General features: G+C 42.9%; 1 protein-coding gene across 3 annotated transcripts in view; it reads left to right on the top strand.

The window, feature by feature from the left end:
* Positions 1-25,204, top strand: part of helz (helicase with zinc finger) — a 49,996-nt gene that overhangs the window by 21,839 nt on the left and 2,953 nt on the right. For 2 of the 3 annotated variants that reach the window (XM_076728081.1, XM_076728083.1), the window contains exons 18-30: positions 1,890-2,068; positions 7,621-7,739; positions 9,453-9,598; positions 10,475-10,622; positions 12,379-12,562; positions 13,460-13,688; positions 14,661-14,970; positions 20,513-20,558; positions 21,461-21,648; positions 23,582-23,786; positions 23,933-24,015; positions 24,116-24,629; positions 24,869-25,157. In XM_076728081.1, the coding sequence (XP_076584196.1) occupies positions 1,890-2,068; positions 7,621-7,739; positions 9,453-9,598; positions 10,475-10,622; positions 12,379-12,562; positions 13,460-13,688; positions 14,661-14,970; positions 20,513-20,558; positions 21,461-21,648; positions 23,582-23,786; positions 23,933-24,015; positions 24,116-24,629; positions 24,869-25,157 (2,640 nt within the window). Of the gene's footprint in view, positions 1-1,889; positions 2,069-7,620; positions 7,740-9,452; positions 9,599-10,474; positions 10,623-12,378; positions 12,563-13,459; positions 13,689-14,660; positions 14,971-20,512; positions 20,559-21,460; positions 21,649-23,581; positions 23,787-23,932; positions 24,020-24,115; positions 24,630-24,868; positions 25,158-25,204 lie in introns of all 3 variants that reach the window. The other variant, XM_076728082.1, reaches the window with a different exon arrangement.

Here is a 25,204-nt window from a genome sequence, read left to right as displayed (position 1 = left end):
AGAACATTTCACGTTGTTTATTTGTCTTCCTGTCCATTGACACAAAGACTACATTTGTGTATATACTCATACTATACACGGTCAGAAAGCTTATATTCTCATGAATTGTTTGATGCAAGCCATTTCAAGATACAATCACAACAGGAGGCACAATATACGCTAAACCACAGACAAACAGCCGTGTTTAAAATGAATGCAAAATTGAAGCAACTCACTGTTTATGACTCTTAGCGATCCACAGATTGATAATACTTTGACAAAAATGGTTTGGAAACATCAGCACAGGTTCACACGGTTGATTACAGTGAAGATATTTGGTCCATAACAAGACAGTAATACACAGAAAGCTGCTTTCTCCTTTAAAAATGGCAGAGGCTGTGCTCTTGCCAGTCCTCTGGTATATATGTTAGTTTTTTAATTTTTGTACAGAGTGAGTTAATATAGCCAAGGAGAAGATATTTCATATCGGTATTTGTCTCATACTTGCTGACATTAAACATTAATTGCAGTACAGTTAAATTGAATCTTTTGTATTCAGTGGCTGTGGTCTGTCTGTCAGAGGACACCATCCTAGCTGGAGAGCATCTGACTGACACTCCTTCATCTAAACATCAAATGGATTACCATTATTGGAGAGCCTGCAGTCAGAATAATACATCCATATTATACAGAGGTTGTTGAGTGGCTGGGCTGTCTTTGCCCTACAGGAGCGACAGGCAGACATTTGCTGACTTTGTCGATGTAACTTCAAGCACTCTCCTGCTTTTCCTGTCCTCCACCTCCACAGACAGACACATTAACAGATACATGTAACTTGCTTGCCCTGCATCAGTGATTTCTAATCATAATTCTACAACCCCAGAGGTCACAAAGGACAGGAAGGCAACGTCTGCCTTGACCAGCCAGGTCCTGTGAAAGCTGTGTGTTTGTGTCTACACACTCAAACCTAGGGACCATATGGGCAAATCAAATGACTTGTTTCACATGAGCGGGCAGTCTGATTTCAGAGGATTCCAATGTGATTGCTCCAGAATCACTGTAGCAACTTCCTCTCTTAGCTCCCCTTGCTTCCTCTGGGATGAGAGGACTCAGTCAAGAATAAAACACCCTGTTTGAAAATTTAGGGTCCGAGAGTGGGACTGACCAACAGCCCAAGGAGGCGATCTGTAAGCACTTCCCCCTCCTGGCTGGCTGTGACAATCACTTGCAGGCTTGAAGTGTACACAGCATGTAATGAGAAGCCATCCATGTATTTTACCTTCGTTCTTTACAGGAAGAAAAACCACACCTTAGATAAATTTAGAAATTCTATATATATATAATTTTTTTTATGACACTCTGAGCTCTTTTGGATGTTGTGTTGTCCCTTCAAAACATTCAGTATTTAATCATTTGGCATAAAAAAGACAGAATATGGCTAAAAGTTGTTTGTAGCCCATCATGAAACAATAAAGTGGATTTAAGAGTTTACTCATAGACTCAAGTGGTAGCTTCAAACGTTGTGTCTTTTAATTGTAAAGCGAGTGAGTTCAGATATGTTTCATCTGTACTCATAATGGAACATACACCATAGCATTGATGCTTGATGATTGATGTTATTCATGGACCATAATGCAGTGCAGCTAAAAGTCCTGTCGCACTTTTGATAATTGACAGTCATTCTGGGAAATGCTGGAAATGGTGATCTAAAGGTAGAGAAAGCGGGTTCATGGAGGCTGGGCACATCAAACAAGTCACTCTCGGATTGAATGAATTTAACAATGTATTATGGATCAAAACTAGCACTCACTGTTCATTTCATTCACAAGGCAGATTTATACGCCCAAACATCAGACACACTGCGTTGTATTTCTCGCTCCTGATGTCTCTACTTTCATCTCTCTCTCCAGGGTATACTTCAGGAACCGCTGGGTGAAGACAGTTCACCCAGTGGTCCAGCAGTACTGTCTCATATCCGGCACACAGGTCACTTTCCAGATGCCCACAAGGGAGGACATCCTCAGGCACCGCGTGGTGGTGGTCACCCTCAGCACCTCCCAATACCTCTGCCAGCTTGACTTGGAGCCCGGTAAGTCGTATGAAAAGATATTTTGTCATCTCAAGCTGAGTAAGGCTGCCCTTGTGATGCTTGTGGTGAACAATCAGTGCCTACAGCACCTTTCATTTTATTTACCAATTCAGCTTCGAAGCTGATAATACATCGAGATCTTAAATTGTAGGTGCAGCAGGGTTTACCAGGTGCAGATGGATTAAACATTTTTGAGTGGTGCAGTTTCTGCACGTCATATCTTCGAGACTTTGTGATGGCATCGGGATAACTAAAAAGCACCATTTGCGTTGTTCAATAAGCACAGACTAACAGGGTCCATCAAAAGACCCATACTTCAAACCTAGACACAGAATCACCAAATCTACACAGGGATATGACAGCACAGTGAAAAAAAGGTGTTAAAAATGAATTAATTGGCTGCCCTGCAGTGCATGGTGGGTGTCGTACCCCAGTAACTGGAACAACTGAAAACCCTTGTACACTACAGCCCAATGCAGCACTCTGTAATAATATTACAAAGCTTACACTTTTTAACAGTTGTTCCTGTGACAGAAACAACTGTTTTGGGTTGATTTACAATCTCACACTTATGCGTCTTTGTTATATGTAAATATGGTTGGCAAATATTCTGAACACCTTTCAATATAATACAGTTCAATACAGTGACGACCTCAAATATTAACATAGAATGGAGTCAACACAAACAAAGCAAATAGTTCCAAAAAAAGGTGAACAGTTTAAGTAAGGTAATATTTTTTTTTTTTTACGTCTACACGACTTATCTTTTATTATACAAATCTGTAAATTTACACACACTTTTCAAAAAATGACTATATGCACACAGCTCAGTGCGTTCAGTCTCCTGTTGTTTGGTCATCCCCAGTGACGCTGATATCCAGTGTTGGCGGGAGCCCACCATCTAGAGAGGGATGGTCTGGAACTCATTTAAGTTGGGTAAAAGACACGGAAAACAAACCTGTTTGTCATTGCAGGCTAATAACCGACTCTAATGTGTCAGCAGGGGGGGCTTTGTCTGTTGCTTGGGAACACCATCTGCCTGTTTTTAGTGTACTTTACATCATTAGCCCTCCTCCCAATGTTTCATCTTTGCAGCTCTCCCGGTGTTCACCGGTGATGAAAATCGGCAGGAAAGGAGGCAATTGGGAGCCAGGGAGTCTACTAAGCAGCGATAACAAATCTCTCATCCCAAACCCACACAGAGTCCCGCAAAAAAAGACATGCTCAACCTGTTGTCTATGACGTTTTGGTTTGTCGCTTTTCCTCCGTCTTTACATCCACAAATGTTACGGTCTGCTCATGTTTTCGTTTGGGTGGGTGTCCTACTATGTTAAAACACATGCACGCAAGGTGGACCACCTACGGATACGCCCTCATATCTCTTCGGTTAGCCCTTGAAACAGAATCATTTCAAACGTTAATACTTGATCTGTGTGAGTTCATCGTAGAAAGCTGTTTGCTGACTAATTGAATCCAACTAATCAAGAATAACGGCCAAAATAAACAGGAGTGCGACTCGTCTGCCGCATCATGCCCACAGCGGAGCATACCCATTATAATCAACTGAAGCTGCTACGCTGACGATTTATCTCTGTTCTTACGCGACTGGTCTTTTTTGTCCTATACGTGCTGCTACGCAATCCCCCAACAGGTAAAAAACACATAGAACTGTGTAAAGATGATAAAAATAAATACCGATGGACCAAAGGCAATGCAACGCAGCAGAACAACCTTCTGGGTGTTTTTACATTGCACGTTGAAATATGTCAGTCAAATCAGTGTGTATCCATGGTCCCGGAGTTAAAAGGATCCACATAATTAATTCAGTACCAGCTAATAAAGCCTGCACTTCGAGACCCTGCATAACTCAATATATGCACTCCTTAGAAAACATGGCTGGTTTGCAGCCACGCGCTACAAGATGGAGTCTGTGTAGCAGGTAAAAAGCTCTGCTCCACCCCACGTACGTGATATGTTACATCCTCGATGCTGTACTTTGAGGGTAAAAGTCTTTGCGTACCACATCAGGCATTTCTTCTGAAAAATGTCACAAGTGAAGAAATAAATACAGCCTTACGTTCAGTCGATGATGTTTACAGATCAGCTTGGAAGCTGTCATCCATTCTACTTTTTCTGGCACCATCTCGATTTTCTGACTTTTTCTGACGAAAAGAAGCACATGAGAGGCAAACTCTATATTCATAAACGAGCTTCAGCTGTCAGGGAGACATGAGCAGTTTTTTTTTTTTTTTTTTTTGAGAAAAAAAGTTTCCCTGTGGTGACATACAGTGTAGCTCTCTGTGTGTGTGTGTGTGTGTGTGTGTCTGCCGTGTTTTTAGGATCAACTGCATTCCTGTGGTTGAGCAATCATAGGACCACAATATAATTATCTTTAATAAATGTCATATTTGATTATTATTTTTTTTTTCAGCACAAGGAAATTCATTTTCTTAAATAAACCACTCAAGAACTGAAATACTGTAAATGATCTGAAGGTAGACGAGGATTGAGAGCACTTTAAAGACGATGGTGTCCTTTCCCCTTGTAGCACATGTGTGCTGAGACTGAGGTCAATATTGATCTGTCTGCAGGCTGCTGGATCTTTCAGCCTGGTGATAAAGGTTCAAGACTACACCTCATACTGTCGTCAATAAGGAAATGTTGCTATCTGAATTTAAGCGCCAGAACACATCCAAGAACAAGGTTAAAAATTCTGTTACTGCTCAGAGCAGAAGTGGGAAATTATTTTGCGAGAGTTTGAAAAAGCTTTCAAACCCGATCGTTACACAGCTTGTTTTACAGCAAGTTATCTGCACTGACCTTTCACACTCACACATTACAGAATTTCCCAGTCACTTTTACAGTGTAAAAAGGGTAGAAAGAGCCTGTGAAAGGCAAATTGTGAGAGACTGGGCGTGTGAGGCGAAGGAGCTGCCATTTATTATTAAACAGTCATCTTTCCCCCAAATCAACACTGTGCCTCTGATCTCTGTCACCTCAGCTTATTATCCCCCCATCCTCCTTTCTTTTACCACTGTTGTTTCCAAATTCAAACACCATTATTAGCTCAATGACCGATAGCAGCTACAGAAATGTAATTTAGACCCTCTCTGCCGTTTGCAATGACCCACGTACATTATTTGTAAGGGTTTTTTTGGTCATTACATATTCATGTGGATCGCAGTAAAAGAGAAAGTAGGCAGGATGCAGTAGGCCTCCTGTTGACTACAGTTTATAGGAGGGGTCAACAAAGTGTCTGGCCTCAATAATTAACCATGTGATATAAGGAGCAGCACATCTGTATGACTTCAGGTCCCTTCAGCCGCATTGTTGAGCAACTGATATTTTATGCAGTGATGATACAACTGGGAAACAAATAACAGGCTTTAACAGCACTGTTTGAAATGATGTTTCCACCAACATTTCTTGCTCTCAAGTCAACATGGTGAATCACTTTGCGGCTTGAATGTTCATTCGTCCTGTATATAATCTATTCAGAGATTACTCGAGTGCATGATTTTAAGTATATGCCTATCATCTAGAGATTACTCATGAGCATGATTTTAAGCATATTACACTCTGTCTTTGGAGTGAGGCCTTTGCAGCATCAAGCAATCTGTCTTGACTATCCAACAAATAATAAAACACTTCATTTCATCTTCACTACGAGATTTTTCAGAGCCGTTTCTCTCCTGCCTTTGCATTGCTCCTTTGAGTGCACTCCCATTTTGTATGTCATTTCACAACTTTGCAGGGACATTTCTCACTTCATAAGCTCTAATAGTTGAATCCAGTTATAGACATTGTGCAAAGAACATTTATGCAGAAATGTAGCAAATTCTACGTCTTTTTATCAGTGCCACAATGAAGGAACTAGTATATCCTTCAGTGAGTTGCCCACAGTTCAGAGAGAACACTGATGTGAGGTTTTATAGTTGTGTGTGTGTGTGTGTGTGTGTGTGTGTGTGTGTGTGTGTGTGTGTGTTGGGGTGGGGGGGATCAATATGTTTTGCTGGCATTCATTCAAAGGCAGATACTAAGGAGTGAATGTTGCCTCAAATCAAACTGCTCCACCTCTTTTCTTGCCAGCCCGTGTTTCTGTTTTTTGTTTACTTTTTGACAGTCCCTGAGTTTATTTTGTTATTTTCAACCGTCACATTTCATATCTGCATATACTTTCCTGTGAAAATGGTGTTCGGGCTTCAGAGGCTGTTTGCTGGTTGTTATTCAGCCTCTCTCTCTCCGCTCCCTGCTCCAGCACTCATTTGCCATGCCGTTTCATCCCCTCCCTTCATACTGCCGAGCACCGTTTGAGCTTTTTAAGTCAGGGTTAGGCCACTGTTCAATCCCTTTCAAAACGTCCACAAAACCCTGCTCCTGGTTCGCTGGGCTGGTTAAAAGCAGGAGAGGAAAGTGTGACTGAGAGGATGGCACATTAGTGACAGTTACAAGGTTTTTATGCTTCTGGTGAAGAAAATACTTATTCATTAATGTGCCAAAGCAACAATGGAAAAAATGTTCTGAGCTGTGGGTATTTGTGAGAATCATCTGATTCACTGAGCTTTGGTTACATTTTCATTCATTTTGACACGTACACTCAACATAGCAGTTTTTCTCTATGAATTTCCATTTCTTCCTAAATTGTAACAATAATGTGCACTTTGAAGTTAAATCTAAGCAGTATCTTGTCCAATGATTTCTCAGGTTTGTGTTACTGCAGTATCCCTAGAAAACCCTAGAATCTTTGTATCCCTGTCTCCAAAAAGGTTGGGATGCTTTGTGAAACACAAATGAAACAGAATGTGATGACTTGCTAATCTTCTTTAACATATACTCAATTGAAAACAGTACAAAGGCAGGTTGATTGGTAACAGGTGATAGTATCATGATTAGGTTTGAAAGGGGCATCCTGGAAAGGATCAGTCGTTCACCTGGAGGATGAAGCGAGCTTCACCACTTTGTGAACACATGACGATGAAGGATATTACTACATGAGCTCGGGAACACTTTGTAAAACATGTTTGGGAATGAATGCATTCCAGTTTTATTTACCTTTTAAACATCGTCCTAACTATTTTGTAATCGGTGTTGTATTCCTCTCTGATTGGACGGATCCAAATTTATGTACAAAAACATGCTCTATTGCTCAACATATTATGAGTTGAAGCAGTAAAGAAAACACAAATTATCTTTTTGTTTATTCCACATCTTTTAGATTTACAATTTAGATTTCAAAGTCAGTCACATTTCATATGTAAAACAAAGCTTCGCAGTAAAAATGATAATCCTCCTACAAACTGAGGAGACGCTATCATAATTAAAATACAGTACCGTAGTAATAAGAGGATGCCTCAGCATGTTTTTGAGTGAATACAATCTGTTTTTATTCATTTTCATCCCAACTTAAAAAAAAAAAACAACTCTTTTTTTTAATCCACAGGATGCTCAAGTGTCAGTGCTTTTTGGGAGCAGTGCAGCTGTATTTATTGAGCATGTATGTACTTGATGTACAGTTAAGTAAACTGATGTTGGTGTCCATTTTGTTTTGCCAGGGTTCTTCACTCATATCCTATTGGATGAAGCGGCCCAGGCCATGGAGTGTGAAACCATCATGCCTTTTGCTCTAGCTAGCAAGACCACACGCATCGTGCTGGCTGGAGACCATATGCAGGTAAGTACAAGGAGTCAACAAGGGCACTTACAAAATGTTTGATTCAGTTTCGACTTTCTTGAAGCTGTTCGTTCCTCCAGTGGAAAAAAAAGCAACATTTCTGTCCTTACTTTGTGAAGCAAATAATGTAAATGCACTTTTTAGGTTCGTGGGTTCCTGCTCTCACATTTGTGTAGACTTATCCTTATATGCTAAAATAAATCAAGAGAGTACTTGGATGTGAGACTGTGACATCAGGTAGAAGTAATAACTCCATTTGCGCTTTGCTGTGGATTAGACTCCACTCCCCTGTACCTCACATACAAAAGAGGAGACAGCAGCCACTGTCGAGCTGTGGTTCCGGAGACCACTTCAGCCACAAATAACATAAATATGAACTCACATCAGTCGTGCCTTCTAAGCCAAGACAAGGAATTAAAACCTTATTTCCTCCTCTCCTGGTTTCAGACACAGACACAGGATTACCAGCAGTGGATAACTTCGAGGCAGGGGTCTACCATGCTGTAGTTGCTTGAATTACTCGATCTGTCTCTGCTATTTCTTGGAGTGAGGAAAACAGATTTAAAACACAATGTCCACCTGTGTATCCATCTGTCTCTGTCTCAATCACTTTGTCTCACATTTTTCTCCTTCCACACTTCTGTCTTTGATAGCAGCTTAGTCATACCAAGGAAGGAAAGTGGTCCACAGAAGGATGTTGCTCTTTTTTATTTCTCTCCGCTCTCTCCTGCCTGGAAGAGCCAGATAAATGGTCAATGAACTCTAAGGCCTCTGTCTATTGATTGTTTGCTTTCTTATTGACCGTGTGGGGCCTCATTAATGCTAGCTGACCCTCTCTTTCTGCCAGACTCAAATTAGGATTCAAACTTAAGATAAATGTCCGTCTTGTAAGGGAAAAGATAAATGATATCATTGTGTGGGTGTGCATAGTTTTGCAAACGTGTAACATCATTTGAGACAAAGCACACTGGGATGATGGGTAAAGTAAATTCCACAATGATCACTGCAACTCAAGGTCTGTTTAATGACACACACACACACACACACACACACACACACACACACACACCAGTTGGAAGAGCTTGAAGTCACAATGGGAGAATTGGCTCGTTCATCTGAAGTTCTTCAAAACCAGGCATTTGTAGTGTCCTACCAAAGTGATAGATCGTTTAAAAAAAGAAAAGAAAAAAAAAGAGGTTCCTGAATCAAAACTGGGAAAGAAAAAGTCCTCTTTGTGCATCCCTGTTAGCATTTCCACCTCAGCTGAAGAACTGTACAGATTAGGCAAATTAGAAGTTAAAGAAGTGGCTGCGTTCTACCATCCTGTCAAAGCAGCTGACATGCCAGGGAAATTTGGTCTCATCATTCTGGAAGTGTGTGTGGGATTGCAAACACATGACATGCTTGTAGACCTGACCTGCTAAGCACTACCTGTGATTTCATGTGATTTAGCACAGCTTCAACCAGAAGTGAAAAAAGCAAACACAGTGTTAGGTGCGAAATGAAAACCATGTGTGACACGTGGATTGACGCTGCCCTGATAGACTCTGAACAGAGTCAGTGTACCACAACTGAAATTCATAGTTGAATATAAAGAAAAAGTGATGATGTGAGAGAATGTTAAAACAACCTTTGTCGTGCTTTGAAACTGACGTTGCTCTCCGTGTCTTCCTCCTCCTTTTCTCTCTCCATTCCATGTCCATCGATTTGCAGCTCAGTCCATTTGTGTACAGCGAGTTTGCGAGGGAGCGTAACCTGCACGTGTCACTGCTGGACCGGCTGTATGAGCACTACCCCCCTGAATACCCGTGTCGCATCCTCCTGTGCGAGAACTACCGCTCCCACGAAGCTATCATCAAGTAGGTGTAAACCCTCAACACTGCCCTGTGTCAAAACTGTGGGAGGAGAGGCTGAAAAGATGGAGGAAAGATGAGATGAGAGGGAGAAGAGGGGGTGGGCGGAAAGGGTCAGGAGGAAAAGGGGAAACAGAGGTGAAGAGCTGACAGACTTGGGTTGTCCAGAGAGGAAAGTGGGGTCATTAAGGTGATGTTTGAGCTGACAGTAGCTCTGACAAAACAACACAGGGGGCTGTGTGGGTTTAGGTGAATTGCTACGGGTCAGGTGAACTTCACTTTGAATGCTTGGCAGACACAAAGGAAGGTTTATGCTCTTTATGCTTTCCACAGCAGCAGAGTGTCCTCTATCTTGATACCTGTGAGTGTACTTTCTCTCACTCTAGCAAAAATAAATAGAAATAATAAAACAATAAGGAAAAAAGAACAAATTAGGGCATGAAGAGAAGAGACTGTCAGAGATGGAAAGCAGTGTTGAACAGGTGAATGAATGAATGAATGAATGAATTAATTAATTAATTAATTAATTAATGTATTGAAATGGATAGTGAGGAGGAGTCTGATGGCTTTAGGAAGTGAGTTCCAGACAGTAGGAGCAGTCCTGGGGGGGGACAGGAGGTTTGCATCAGCGGAGCGGAGTGTGTTGGTGGAGGAGCTCAATCAGGTTGGGTGGGGCCAGGTTATCAAGGGCTTTGTAGGTCATGAGGAGGAGGTGACATAGAATTTCCCCAACCCACAAACTATATCAGTTCTCTTTGGCTTAAATTATCAGTCATTTCAGATGAATATCCTGCACATCCTGCTTTCGCACATCCACCTCTTTTTGCTTTTCTTTTTCTGCTTCCTTTTCTCTTACCCCTTTTTCCTCTCCTCTTCCTACAGCTACACATCTGAATTATTTTATGATGGGAAGTTAATGGCAAGTGGGAAGCAGCCCTCCCACAAGGACTTCTACCCTCTGACCTTCTTCACAGCCAGAGGAGAAGATGTGCAGGAGAAGAATAGCACTGCCTACTACAACAATGCCGAGGTATGGATCAGAGGAATATTGCAGAAGGGGGCCAGTAGAGGCGCTGCAGTAATGAGACAGCATGAGAAAAATCATGTGCTTTATGTACATTAAAGCATGTAATCATTTTCTAGTAGCCAATCAAAAAAAAAAAAACTTTGAACCTGAAAATGGACAATTTTATATTAAAAAAAAAAACAGTCCACTGTTATTTAATTCACCACTAATTTCCTCAATACATATTTGACATTCAGAAGTAAGCAATAATGCGAAATGCTCTGCTCCCTCCCTGTGGGAAGGGGACGCCTATCAAAGCTCAAAAACAGGATGAATGTTAAGTTAATCAGCGTGAGCTACTCCTGCATATTGATTCGGTTTGGTTAAATGAATGGATGGTGACACGCGCACTACATTAATCTGAAGTGAGCAAAAGCTTCGCTCTTTGTACTCTGAGGGAAATGAACATTATGAGCATGCTCGCATTCCAATGATAAAATATTAAACGACTAAAACTAAAATACTCCATCATCAGATGGAGCCTGTCAGGACGGCCGTGTGGGCTAGGTCCAGCTTCTGTATCTCACACACTGGGAAGTTGATGTTGGATTTCTTCATCTGTTTAATCCACCTGAGAACACGCTGTCATCTTCAGGCATCTTCAGGCTGGTCTCCATTGTTCTTGCCTGTGTGCTTGTATATGTTCATAAATCGCCACAGCTGCGTTTCTCTGGCAAAGTGACCACTGAGCTGTGATAGGGTCAGTATCTGCGATCCGTAACAATGACGAGAGAATTAGATTATTCAGTTAAGTTTGCTTCCCTGAACTCAAAAGCGTCATCAGAAACAGCACTGTTTGTTTTGCCTCCTCCGTCTTAATAGTCATAATGATCATAATTGAAGATGAAACCCATATACTTAATTAGGAGACCGTCAAGAGCTACAGTTGACACTCATGATGCATGATTCACTGACAGTCCAAGCCTTTGACTGGTTCCTGTGTAGACTCCCTTGGTTGTGGTCATTGACTGTGTCCGTCCCCTGACCCTTTGATGACATGCTCGAGCCAATTAAACCACGGATGCTTCTTGATTTTGCTCCCAAACTGTCAGCAATGCCACATGAATTACCTCCTGTCTCTTTGATACAGCACCCATGTCAAACCATTAACACCATTAACATAATCTTCAGAAATCCAAATGCGTTGAGAGAAAAAAAAAAAAAAAAGTGTGTCCATTTGTTTGTCTTGTGCAAGTGTCTTTCGTGGGCTTAGCTTCAAGGAGAAGACAATATTCCCATGACAGTCCAAAGCCTCTGACGGTAAGCTGAAGCTCTGAAAACTCGTGTGACAAAACAACAAAAAGGATTCAAAAAACCAAATGTTTTAATAAATAATATCTAACTCACTCGAGGTCAGTAAACCAGCAGTACCTGATGAAGTAGCACTGGTGTGGAACACCCTGCTTTTCTGGAAAACTTGAAGCCCTTTTTCTCAGCGGTTTCACAACACATCCATTTTAATCGAGCCAGAGCTTCTTACTTTATGGGCTGACGTTGATGCCTTCGTGCCATACATCACATAAAGTTCTCCTTTGTTCTTCATATATATCTCGTCCCCCCTGTTGCCTTTTTACCTGGCTGGAAATATCCCTCATTCCCCGACTTCCCTTGGTACTTTTCAGGTCAGGTGTGTGTGAGTGTGTCGGGATGGTGTGAAGAGAGCGTGGATTTGAGCCTTGTTGTCACCTCCTCCTCTCACACTGTTCTTCCACCCCCTCAGGTGTTTGAGATTGTGGAGCGGGTGGAAGAGTTGCGAAAGAAGTGGCCAGTTGCCTGGGGCAAGCTGGACGAGGGCAGTATCGGGGTGGTGTCACCATACGCTGACCAGGTGTTCCGCATTCGCGCTGAGCTCCGAAAGAAGAGAATGCACGAGGTCAGCGTGGAAAGGGTGCTCAATGTCCAAGGTGAGAAAAAAAACCCTCTGAGACTAGTGTTAACGTGCTCGTATATTTTTGTTAATTTAACAGTTTTTCTCACAATTCTTCGAAGAACGGGAATTTGAAAATCGGAAAAAAGCAAAAATCCAAACATTTTAATCCCCAAGTGTCTCGTTAACATTTCTCCATGAAGCTTGTCTCACACATTTTTGTGTTAGATGACATTAATGTCTATTTCCAGTCAAAGTGATGCTTAAAATGAGAGCCACATTACCCTCATGACAAATCCCTACTATCTTCCACTGCAGTTAGTTATCACCTTCATCCAGTTGCAGTATGAGGAGACTATGTCAGGGTTTCTTCTCCCCCTCGCTCCTCTGCTCCAGCCTCATGCGTGTCCCACTTTATTGCATCCAGCTGCTTTCCACAGGTCATTAACATCCTTATTAATCACACATGAAACATGTGGCGCTCACACACGCACACACAGGAAAACGACACCATTTAGTGCTTAGTATTTAACAAACATGTTGATCACATTTATGTGTTCGATCAACAGCCTCTTGAGTCATAAGAAGATTCAGTTATTACTAAACCTCATTTCTTTCTATTAGGTAATTAATGCAATTAATTTAGAGTTTGCACTGATATGAAATGTCATGGAAGCTCAGGGAGAAAATCAGTTTTTCCAAGAGTTTAGTTTTCAGTCATTGCAGTTTTGCTCATTTCTTATTAAGGAAGACAAGTGTTTCAAAACCACAGGCTCGCCATTATCTTCCTTGTGTTTCCAAAGCACTGAAATAGAAAAGTTAAACAGGGAGTTTCTAAGATGGTCTTTGCTTCTTCTGATGATATGTCTCATGATATGTTGTGTGTGACTTCTCAGAGTACTGAAAAAATCTTCACAATGAAAATTGTTTGCAGGCAAACAGTTCCGGGTGCTGTTCCTCAGCACGGTGCGGACGCGGCATACCTGCAAGCACAAGCAGACTGCCATCAAACGTAAAGAGCAACTAGTTGAGGACTCGACTGAGGACCTTGACTATGGATTCCTCTCCAACTACAAGCTGCTCAACACAGCCATCACAAGGGCCCAGTCCCTGGTTGCAGTTGTAGGAGACCCCATAGCACTGTGCTCTGTTGGGCGCTGCAGGTAAATACAGCCACTTTAATAAAGCCTTCTGTGATGTTATGGATGTTAATGTAAAGTGATGGTGCACCCAAAAGGAGCATCAAACTTCAAACACTATTGACTGCCACCCCCCATTTAGAATGAGACCTCCTTCTCTACCTCTCATCTCCATAGCATCTGTCTGTTTTGCCTGCGCTGTCTATCATAACTTGTCAGGTCTTTTGCTGTTGTGCCTGCAAAAAAAAAAAAAAAAAAAAGAGCAATTAAAGTGATTTGTCCAAAATGGGTACAGTGTTTGACCAACACTGAGCCTTCTCCCAGGAATGAAAGATGCTGGTCAGTGAAGCAGGTGCAGGAAGTGTTAAAACACAGTCAATAGAGTGTAGCTTAGGTGAGTTAGTTTGTAACTAAAGGTTAATGGTCCACTCTGTTTTTGCTCGTCTCTGTGTTGTGGATCAGTTTTACAGAGTGGTTGTGGTTGTGATGAGCTGCAGTTACTGCTTTACTGTAAAGTCGAAACAGCAGACGACCTGTGCTGCCTCCGTGTGTTAATGATTTACATGCGACATTTTTAAATTTCCATGTCTAATGATGAACTATTTGGTTGTTCTCATGATTGTGTGCAAGCTCTCTTGTAGACAGTCTGATGAGAGATTATTGTTGTGGTCTTTGCTCTTTTTATTCTTGTTTTCCTCCTGCTCCTGTTTTGGCTCCTAGCTGTGATGTTCTTTCCCTTTAGTGTGCTTCATCTTTTTGCTGATTTTAGTTTTCCTCATTTTCCCTCCCCTCTCTCCTCTTTACACATGCTTTTCCTTGTTTGTTTTAAACAGACACTTTCTTTTATATTCAGCCCCCAAGGAATAAATTGTTACCCTGCCAGCCAGAACAAATCAAGATGAGCCATGAAACACTCGGTCCAAACATGGAGCGATAACTAAGACTAGTGGTAAAACTTCTCACCATTTGTTGTTTCTTCTTTTTGCCCCTTTCCAGAAAATTCTGGGAGCACTTTGTTTCCATCTGCCATGAAAACTCGAGCCTACATGGCATCACCTTTGAGCAGATTAAGGCTCAGCTGGAGGCCCTGGAACTCAAGAAGACCTACGTCCTAAACCCACTGGCCCCGGAGTTCATCCCTCGAGCTCTCCGGCCCATGCAAGGGCACCACTCTTCTTTGCAGGCTCTCCATCCCCACCATCATCCACATCCTCAGCACGCACAGCCCCCCTCCAACAAGCAGGGTCCACAGCAACAGCAACAGCAACAGCAGCAGCAGCAGCAGCAGCAGCAGTCACCCCCCAAAGTAAGACAGCACATTTTCAGTGCGGGCATTAAAAATCCTGATGCTGAACTGTTAAAATTAAGGGAAAATAGATGCAGGAAAGGCTGATCGAAATATATTCTGTAAAATAATGGCATTACTGGATATTTTTCTTCTGCAAATACTGGAAATAACACATTGGAGTGGCACATCTATGGGGAGGATGAGGGAGAGAGAGAGCAGGGAGGCAGACGTGGTGATGATGTTTTAAAAAGCTCAAATGTTGTTGGGTGGTTTGTGCTAATGTAATATGTTAGGTAACCATGATTAGTTTGTGGAAATCGTAAACAAATTATCAGGAATGAATTGAGTGCTTCCTGTTTTTAGAGAGGAACAGTGATGAAAGCATTGCACATGCAGCCTCAAAGCACATATTATTAAATAAGTTTTCAGCACAGGAAATTACTTTTTGGTCATTCGTTTCAGACCTAGAAAAAAACCCAGCACGGATTGCAAATTAGCATTGCAGGGTTGGCGTAAGGATGCGTTGTTTGATTGTTCTGCTCGGCCTGACTGTCTGTGTGTCTGTCCTCATTGCCTGCCCTGAGGTAAAGGTTAACAAAATCACAGCAGCTGCCAACCTGCTGCCGTCACCCACTGAGCTTAATGAGCCACAGCTCCGCACCATCAACTTGCTTTAGAGACACACACGTACTTTCTCTCTCTGTCTGTCTCTCTATCTCTCTCACCCCTCCCCGACACCCACCCACACACACACTCACACTGCTGCCAGTATGTAGTATGTAATATATTCTTTCCTTCAGCATATTGACAGCATATTGCTAATTTAAAGGTCAGACCATTCTTAATATCTTTGTACATGGCTGATGCGCACACTGTGGTATACAGCCATCCATTCAAATGTCATTTAGTAATAGATTGATTCCTAAACTATAAAAAAATGTCTCACCATAACTTCCAACAATAAAAGCTGTGTTGTGGGGGGCTGAATTTTTTTACTTTAGTGCACCAGAACCTCAACTTGTGATTATTATGCAAATCCAAATAATCAGGTTTAGTTGTCCAAGTTAGTGTGGTCTTCCACAGCGTTTACTGTGAGCACCGGAGAATCCGTTCATACAGTTTGTAGAGATTTTGCCCCTTTCTTCCCATTGTGCAATAATCTTAATCTACGATTCAATTTGATTAGCAATCAAAACATTAAAATGGACAGAGAAGATTTCACACGTTTTTTGTATTTGCAGTTGCTTGTAAAGCATGTTCAGGTAAACAGGAAGCATGCATTATCTTCATTGTTGGGCTTGGTGAAATAATATTTTACATAATATACATAATATATATGTCGCATTTAAAGGTTTTGTAGTTTCAGCTTTGGCGCAATTCGTGGCATTTTAATTGAGGAAAATGATTTACAAATCCAGTTACCATTTTTTCTCCAAAACAATTACTTTCTTCCTTAATATGATGTTATTTGTAAATCGGAGCAAACGCTGAAGTATAACGACTTGGCACATTTTCTTGTGTGTGTGTCCCTCCAATATAATCCTTCCTGTATCTCTATTTTTCTCTCCAACAACTTACAATCAGCTCACCGCATCAACACATCACTGACAGATTGAATGTGCCATTGAGAACTATTATGCTTGCACTTTGACACCCAAAGGGGTTTACACAGACAAACTGCAGTCATTTTCTTTCACTTTTGTTTTCTTTGCCTTTTATCTTAGATGAAAAAATGGTTAGCGTAAATAATGATGAATTTGAACAACCAACCCCTGAACAAGAGCCAGCATACAGTCATCTGGGGCCTCATTTATAAAACATTGCGTAGAATCCATACTAAAAGTGTGCGTACGCCCAAAAGCTGAAAATGGCGTACGCCAAAAAATATTCGGATTTATAAAACGTGCGTACTCACACCTGCACGCAATTTTCCCTTTATAAATCACACTCCACCTGGAAGATTGCGCAGGTGGATTCACCTCACATCCCGCCTCCGACACACCCACATTTTACCATGAATGGTCAATGCAAAGTACCTCATGAATGGCTTTGCATATAAATACGCCTGCTGATCAATGGCATTTTACGTTCGATCATGGCAGAGAAAAGAAAAAGAAATTTTACGGAGACTGAAATCGAGGTGCTTGTGGGTGAGGTGGAGGCCAGAAAGGATATTTTGTTTGGTGGTCACAGTAGTGGCGTCACGAATACAATAAAAAAAAAAAAAAAAAAATGAGTGGCGGCACGTCCTCACCGCAGTGAATAGTTCCAGTGCCACAGAGCGATCTGTGGCAGAAATTACAGATCCCTACACTACTGTGCGTCAAGATGAATGTGTCATGTGTTGACCCAGGCCACCGTGCCACTACATTCGTCAAGATCATGTCCGAGGTACAAATAATTTGTACATTGAGTGAATGCACATTTTTTCGATTCACATAAGCAAATTCATTTTCACTCTGAGCCCTTATAGCAATATATTTGGGAAACCGGACATTGCTGCAAATATCCCAGACCTAAGGACACAATTTAACTGAATTATATCATACCCAAAAGGGGCTTTAGACAGACAATGTAACATTATATAATATTAACCATATCAAACACTTGCCTGTCGGCTAATTCCCACTGAAAGGAGCCAGTCGCCAGAAACCCCAGAGTGGTCAGCACCTGGATATGCGCCGGGATGGCGCGGTTCCGGCGGGTGGGTCTATCTAACACTGGGCCCAGTTCAGCACATAGATCCAACAGCACCGCTCTAGGGAATCTAAATCGGCTTATTAGCCAGTCATCATCATGGGCCAGCAAATCTCCGTGGTCCCTAAAATTTTTCTCCATCCTGATCCTACCATTTGCGTGATCTTCCAGCAGTCCAGCGCATCCATTGTGCAGCATTACGCACGAGTGTCACCGCACTATTTATATGCTTACTCAGCAAATTGAATGATTGTTACACACCTTGTCAGAATTACTACTAATCCATCAGTGCCATCCACCGCTCTGTATCATTTGAAGATGGAAGTATGATATATGAACATTGTGCATACAGTAGTAGGCCTAACGGCTCATTAAAGGAACACATCTATAACACTGCAGACTTGGGTGTTTATGATTACGCGGGTCTATAAGTCTGATATGTGATGACATTAAATGTATGAGATCAATCTGGCTTCAATTCACCACCTCACCATCTGCACCGCCAGTTTCCCCGTCTCCAAAATGTTCGTACGCAAGCTTCAAAGTTGGCGTACCGGTGCGCACATTCTCACGCTAAATTTATTTTTATAAATCACAACCTTTGCGTAGGAAGTTGCGTAAGCAACTTTCAAGCCCCGTTTTGTGCGTAAGCAAGTTTTATAAATGAGGCCCCTGGTATTTTTGAGACAGAGTAAGCAGTGTTTTTCACTCTCAGCCGACCCCTGCTGTTCCAGAAAATTGATCATATGAGACCGAAAGCAAAATCCTTGGTGGTCTTGCCACTATTCATCTCAATTTTCAGAGGAAAATTTTGCAGCAGCGCATCTATGACTAGATCAAATAACCACGGCTCTAGACTATGGGCACCATTTTCAGTCTGGTGTGTCTGGCATTGCTCAGTTTATGTTATGCCTTAAAATAGCAGCAAGGCGAAGCTGCCTCTGCGACAATGTCTCAGACCTCAAGCAGTTTCAAGAAGGGGATTCTACTCCCAATAAACACTACATTGCATGTTTACTTTAATTAATGCAGAATCATTGTATGCTGCAGAGACAGACTTTTACACCAGGCACTTTTATATGTGGTTGCTAAAGGTGCCATTTTAAATGAAATCTTGAAATCTTTTATGACGTGGTTTGGCTGCTTCTCTGGTCAAGGTGGAGGACAAGCTGCCTCACAAGTATAACTTAAAGACCAGTAAACACTGGCTTTGCTGCATGTGAGGTTGTCAGGAAAGGAACTTTCAAATGTGTTCTGTGTATTAATGTTTATTGTTAAATTAATTGGTTGTTCAACTTAAGTGATTTCCATCCTTTGTTCATTAGTATAAGTGACCTAAATCATGAAACGACGTGTAGTTTATGAACTCAATAATCATTCAACGGAATCGACAAGTAATACCAGCTTTATATGATATCAGCGTTGCAACATGGTGGATCACATGGAATGCAGGATGTAGTTTATTTCTGCCTCATACGAGGAAGCATACCCACTGTCAAGGACTATCTGTTAACACCACAATCAGCTGGGAGAGGCTGCGTGCTACAGGGCCAGCCACTGAGAGAGCTCAGAGTAGATTGTTGTGTATGTTGGCCTGTAATGATTAATAATACACCAGCTAGGTCCACCTAAACCCAGGTACAGGGAGATCTTGTGCACTGTATGGGTTTGTGTGCGCACATGCGTATGTGTGTGCTTGTGTGTACTTAGACTGGTACATGTATGTCAACATTGACACATTAACATTGACAGGATTTAGGTCAAACTCTCTGTGTACACATTGAGTAGATGGAGCTGTATTGTGAAGCTCTCTGGAGACAGAGGTTCTGTCCGATGGAGAAAGATTAGCAAGGCTTTTATTGTCATCTAGCAGTGGAAAGACTAGATCTTTCTTGGCAGACATGTTTACTTTTAGAAGCATGAAAACCAAAAATGCAGCTGCAAAGTTAACTACGGTGTTTGTTATGAAAGAGTAGGTCTCTCATTGGCAGTGGTATGGCTCTTATGTATTTTTGATAGATTTTGGACAACAGTCGAGTTGTCCAGGATAGAGGCATCCTGTAAGACGTATCAGGCTGTGAATACAATTCTTTTCTAATGGCTCCTCCATGTAAGTGTTATTAATAATGTCATGATACACATCTGTAGTATGCAAGTAAACGATCCCTGTGAGAAAGGCAGTGCAGTGGCTACACATTGACATGTGTAAAGTATATTAAGTGTCAGTGTGTGTCTTTGCGAGTAGGTAAGTTTTGTCCATAACTGAAATACCCAAGCTGTTGTACGTAAGCTGTAACTATAGGACAGGAAGGAGATGTCTGAGATTGGGTTACAGGTATGTGACTTATGATCTTCTTGTTTCACTCTACAGGGAGAGTGTAATTAATTAAATGAAGCACTAGATGTATGATTAAAACTGGAATCCTTAAAGTCAGCGAATGTTGCGTGTTGTGGGAGGTTGTGCATCTGTCATATATTTATATCTACCATTACAGAACTTGAAAACAAACCAGCTGGAGTAGTGTGTTTATACTGAATTGACATTTTTGATTTTGATGATTGCAGATACAAACTGCTTCCCTGCAACAAAACCACAAGCCTCACTGCAGCCTGTTCTTTAAGAGCAGAAGACGTCTGCGTCCTGCGTTAATGTTATGGATTCATTAAGCTGTGCTCTGCTCTTGCCTCCTGCCATCACTGATAACGTGTTGTTCCTATGACTGTTGTGACAGATGTGGGACAGTCGGGATCATACTGCAGCTTCTGTATGTGCAGTTCCTGCTCTACGGGGCTTTGCAGTCGGCAGACTTGTATTTATCCCACACTCAAGCATTCACTAACTTTCTGATTCTTTGTCTTACAGGGGAAACATGCAAACCACACAGACCACCTTCCACCTGAAGGATATGGTGAGTGTACCCCACTACCAATGTTCTCCCATTGATTGTGTGAATATTAAAGGGTATCTTATTATGAAAAATGCCTTTTCAGACTTTTTCCCCTAACTTTTATTTATTGTCAGTAACTCATCCTGCACTCTGAGTATAATCAGAAGTAGAACCATAGAAAATTACAGCCAAAAGATTGTTTAGATTTATGGCTCATAAAGGTCTGCTGGATGCTATCAAAATCTGAGACTTAGACCAGATCACCATTGGTCACTCTGCTTTAAAAGGTTAGAGTCCTAGTGTTCTCAGACAGTTGTAACTGACTAGGATATAGCAATGATTCTATTTACAAAGACAAGCATATACATAACGTAGCATTTTTATCCTTATCACTGATTGTTTTGTTTATTGTGGGCAGATTTTGCAACAGAGCAGCAGTAGAGGAGTTTCTGTTTCTGCCTACACACAAACATCTCGCCAGCTTGATATGAGCCAGTCTAATGCAGCGGCCCAGATGGATGCATGGAGGCCTGAGGCTATTGAAGCCATCAGAGCGATGCAGCCTTGAACAACACAGCAAGGAGCTGTTAATACAGCATTTACTAGGGAAGACAATCAGTTAGTTTCAGCTGCTCACAACTGCAGATTGTCAGTCAGCTCCATAAGATGAAACAGAAACAAATCTGAGCGGATCAATTCTTTCTACCCTCCACATCAAGATTAATGCAGGCTGGCCATCACCTGTTTACATTTTGCCCTCCTCTCTTTCAGAATCATACAATGTATGATCCAACATTTTCCGAGCTCTGAATAATTAGATATGCTGTAGGCTTGTTTGCTGCCTACTATCAATGAGTCACCACGTTAAGGTTACGATCCATTTGTATTTACTTGTATGACCTTGCCACCTTCTCTAATTGCAGTCCAACCCAATCCAGCCATGCTGATGGGAAACCCTATTCGGGCATTCACACCACCCTTGGGTGGCACACCAGCTGGCATGGGCAAGTCACCCAGTCCTGTTCAGAGGATAGACCCTCACACAGGTGCCAGTATCCTCTACGTTCCAGCCGTTTACGGTGGAAACATGGTCATGTCCATGCCCCTGCCTGTAAGTTTCCTGCTTCTGGTAACAAACTGACATATCGTATGTAAACCTGTGTATTTGGTACTGCAAAGGATTCTGTCAAATTGGAAAAGATGATAAGATTGTACTTCTAAGAATATGTATAAAAGATGTGCACATATACTCAAAAATCACATTTATTTTTCATAAAATTTGTGCGTACAGTACAAAGGCTATATTTGCCAGCTAGTGTACTGTGTAAGACAAGTGGCAATGTTTACCTCCCTATCCTCCATCACGATGTATTGATCCAGTGTTTCCCACCAATTAAAGAGACTGTGGCGGCCCTCCACAGTCTCGTTTGGGCCCGCCACAGTCTCGTCCCCACCCCCCCGCTTTCCACCCTCCTCCCCACCTAAAAAATAATAATAATAACCAGATCCGTCAGTCAGCCGATTACACAGCTGTAGCCTACTCTACTCTATAGCCCGTGAGCGAGAGCGCGCGCGTGAACACACACGCACGCGCCAACAGGTCGCGTTCATAGACGGTCCTACTGTCTGCTGCATTTGGCGCGATCCGGCGACACCGCATCCATACAGTCGATGATCCATACATGACAGCAGGCCGGAACGGCATTTCAAGATTGTGTGACTTTGCTTGGTTTACGCTTCTGCGTCGCGGCGACGGCGTACCTACGGCGTACACCCTACGCCGTTACTGAGCATTCATAGTTCTGCGTCGAGGGAACGCGTTGCTCCGCAATTCACCGCCAAGCCGCTAGGGGGGTGCGGCTGTGTCTTTGTATGGTTTCGGGGGGCTCTTGCTGCCGCGAAGAGGAGTTGTAGAGGTGGTCGTACTTGCGTACCTCCTTGATAATTCTTTCTTCGGCTTGGTCCAGTTTTTCTTGTAGCTCTCGCCACAGAAACTTTGAAAATGGCGGTGTTGTTATGCTGCGACCATAGGACCAATCACAGTCCTCGAAGTTCACGTCAATACGCGTCGACGCGACGCGTAGTCAGGATTTTTTGGAGGTGCGCGTCAGGCTACGGCGTAGGGTCTGCGTCGACGGCGTAGGTACGGCGTCGCCGCGACGCAGAAGCGTAAACCACTAGCGTAAAACTTCTCTTTTGGGCAGGTATCAAGTTCGATAACGGAGCAGTGTCGGCCATGTTGCTGATCTCATTGCACCAGTCAACTTCTAACATACCAAACAGAGTCTAACTTTCCGCTATCCCTGGTGCTGATTTCCCGGTAGCTAGCTACTTGTCCGCTATTTCTCCCTCTCCCGCTCGCGCTATTTCTCTCTCTCATCCCTCTGTCGTTTGTGCTCTCTCTCTACCCGTTTATAAAAATTAACATGAAATTAATTATTTAATATCTCTCGTCGGCGAGAAAGAAAAAGAAAAGAAAAAGAAAAGAGGGATCCGACAGCACTGAGTCAGTGACTCTGCCACAGCCTTATCGGTGAAGAGGGGTGAGGTTATGGCTTAAAAGCTGTAGCGGAGCTGGCGGGGGGGCAGAGGGTGCGGCTGCCCCGGGCCCACGGTTATGAGGGGGCCCATCGCAAGGCTGATGCCGAAAAAACAAAAAGGGAAAGTCGGTCTCTGACTGCTGTATTTGTAAAGATATGTGTAAAAAAAAAAAAAAAAAAAAAAAAAAAAACGGGGAGAAAACAGTCTGAATCAGAGCGTTTCTGAAGATTAAGAGGACATGCCACCTCTCTTGCACTGTCTGGCGATCTCTCTCTCTCTCTCTCTCTTTTGTATGTTCTTAAGGATGATACCAACCTGTTATGTTCATATACAGCAATTTATATTACATTCAGTGGTCTCAAAATGCCCTAAAGAGATACATCAGGCTTGAAAACGTACACACACACCCAACCCCGAGGGTCAGAGACCCTGCCACCACAGTCTCCTAAAATCCTGTGGGAAACACTGATTGATCTGCTAACCGATGTTTTTGTTTTCCTCAGTTGCCTTGGCCAGGTTACCAGAATCGCTTTGCTGTGGATCCTCGTATCATGAGCCACCCGGCAGCCATGGCCTACAACTTTAATCTGTTGCAGGCCCAGAATCGAGGCTCCCCCATCCCTTATAGTGGGGTGGCCCACCCCTCTCCTCTGGGAATGGGCCAGCCCAGCCCTGACAAGGAGCTACAGGCAGACCCCATCAGAAACGGTGTGCCTTGATTTTAATTACTACATCAAGTACCCACCCAAAATCACAAATTACTGTAATTTTATTTCATCAAATGGAAAGAAGTAACTGTGTAGAATAGCCAAGGATATGGGAATAAGTTTGTTTTTGGTTTTACTTCTTCTTAGGTAAATTAGAAGGATGTCCAAAGTCAGAACAGAGCCGTCTTCAAACACCAGAAAGGAAAACCGCAGACATGAAGGAAAAACAGGCAAGTTTAGACAATTATGTGCATTTTTTTAGACCCACATTACCAAAACTGGTAGGTGCTTGCATACAGTGTTTAAATTGGTGTTTATTTTTTGATCCAGGGAGATTTAGACACAGGCCAAAGTCGAAGTCTGGACTCGCAGTCAGACGGGCTTGTTGGATTTCCCAATGCGCTGCTCCATCGAAAAGACCCCACAGCCTCCCAGAGACCCCTCAACTACCACCTGGCACCCCCCAACCCAGCTTTTCCTCCACACCCTGCCAGTGGAAGAGCCTTCCCCCCACAGTACCCAGTGTCCAGACTTCCTTATCGAGTCAGCCAGCCTCAACACCCAGGGATGGCCCAACAGAGTCAACAGCAGCAGCAACAGCTCAGCCCTGCCTACACTGGTGGTAGCCACAACGCTTCCTTCTTTAGTGGCCCTGTACCCACTCACAGGCCTGTCCAGTCTCCCACTTTGGATGGGCCAGAGTCTGGAGGGGTGGAGGACATGAGTAGCTCCATTAGGACTCCAATGGGCCATCTAGCAGGGCACCACGCAGGCCTGTCACAGCATAACAGGGTCAACAGCTTCGGGGAGGATGGACAGGATGGAAGCCTGGGAGACAGTCTGGGTGAGTTGAGTATCATACCATAAAACTCTTAATGGTTAGTCCAGATGCACTGTTGCTCTCATGTTTGCCCATACTGACAATTGGTAATTGATCTATGGAAATAAAGCTAGTGTTAAAGCTAGCTTTACAAACTGCACAGTGCGTTCCTTATATTGTGATAGTGGAACAGTACCTTAGCCCACCAAGTCATGAGCGAAGCACCAGCAACTCTGAAACTAATCACATGGCTGCCCTTTCAGACCTTCAGGGTTCCTTGGCTCTAGAGGCCCTGAGCCAGCAGCAGCAGCAGCAGCAGCAGCAACAGCAGCAGCAGCAGCAGGCAGCCAGGCTGGGCCAATGGGGGGAGGCAGCAGGCCCTTTTCTCCAGGGCAGTGTCGCCTTCCCTCTGCCGCAACAGCTCGCCCACCTTGCTCAACCCGGCATGGCTCGCTTCCCCCATCAGCTGCTTCGGGCGGCTAGCTGGGGCTTCAGTGCCAATATGGAGGATGAAGTTGTCACATCTGCCTCCACTGGGCCATCTTTCAATAGGTTAGTTTGTGTTATTTGTCGTTTTTAATGGCCTTCTAACTTGTTGC

This window comes from Chaetodon auriga, chromosome 4, assembly GCF_051107435.1.
Source record: "Chaetodon auriga isolate fChaAug3 chromosome 4, fChaAug3.hap1, whole genome shotgun sequence".
NCBI classification, from domain to species: Eukaryota; Metazoa; Chordata; class Actinopteri; order Chaetodontiformes; family Chaetodontidae; genus Chaetodon; species Chaetodon auriga.
Note: the sequence above shows the minus strand (reverse complement) of the source record. Positions and strands in the feature narration are given on the sequence as shown.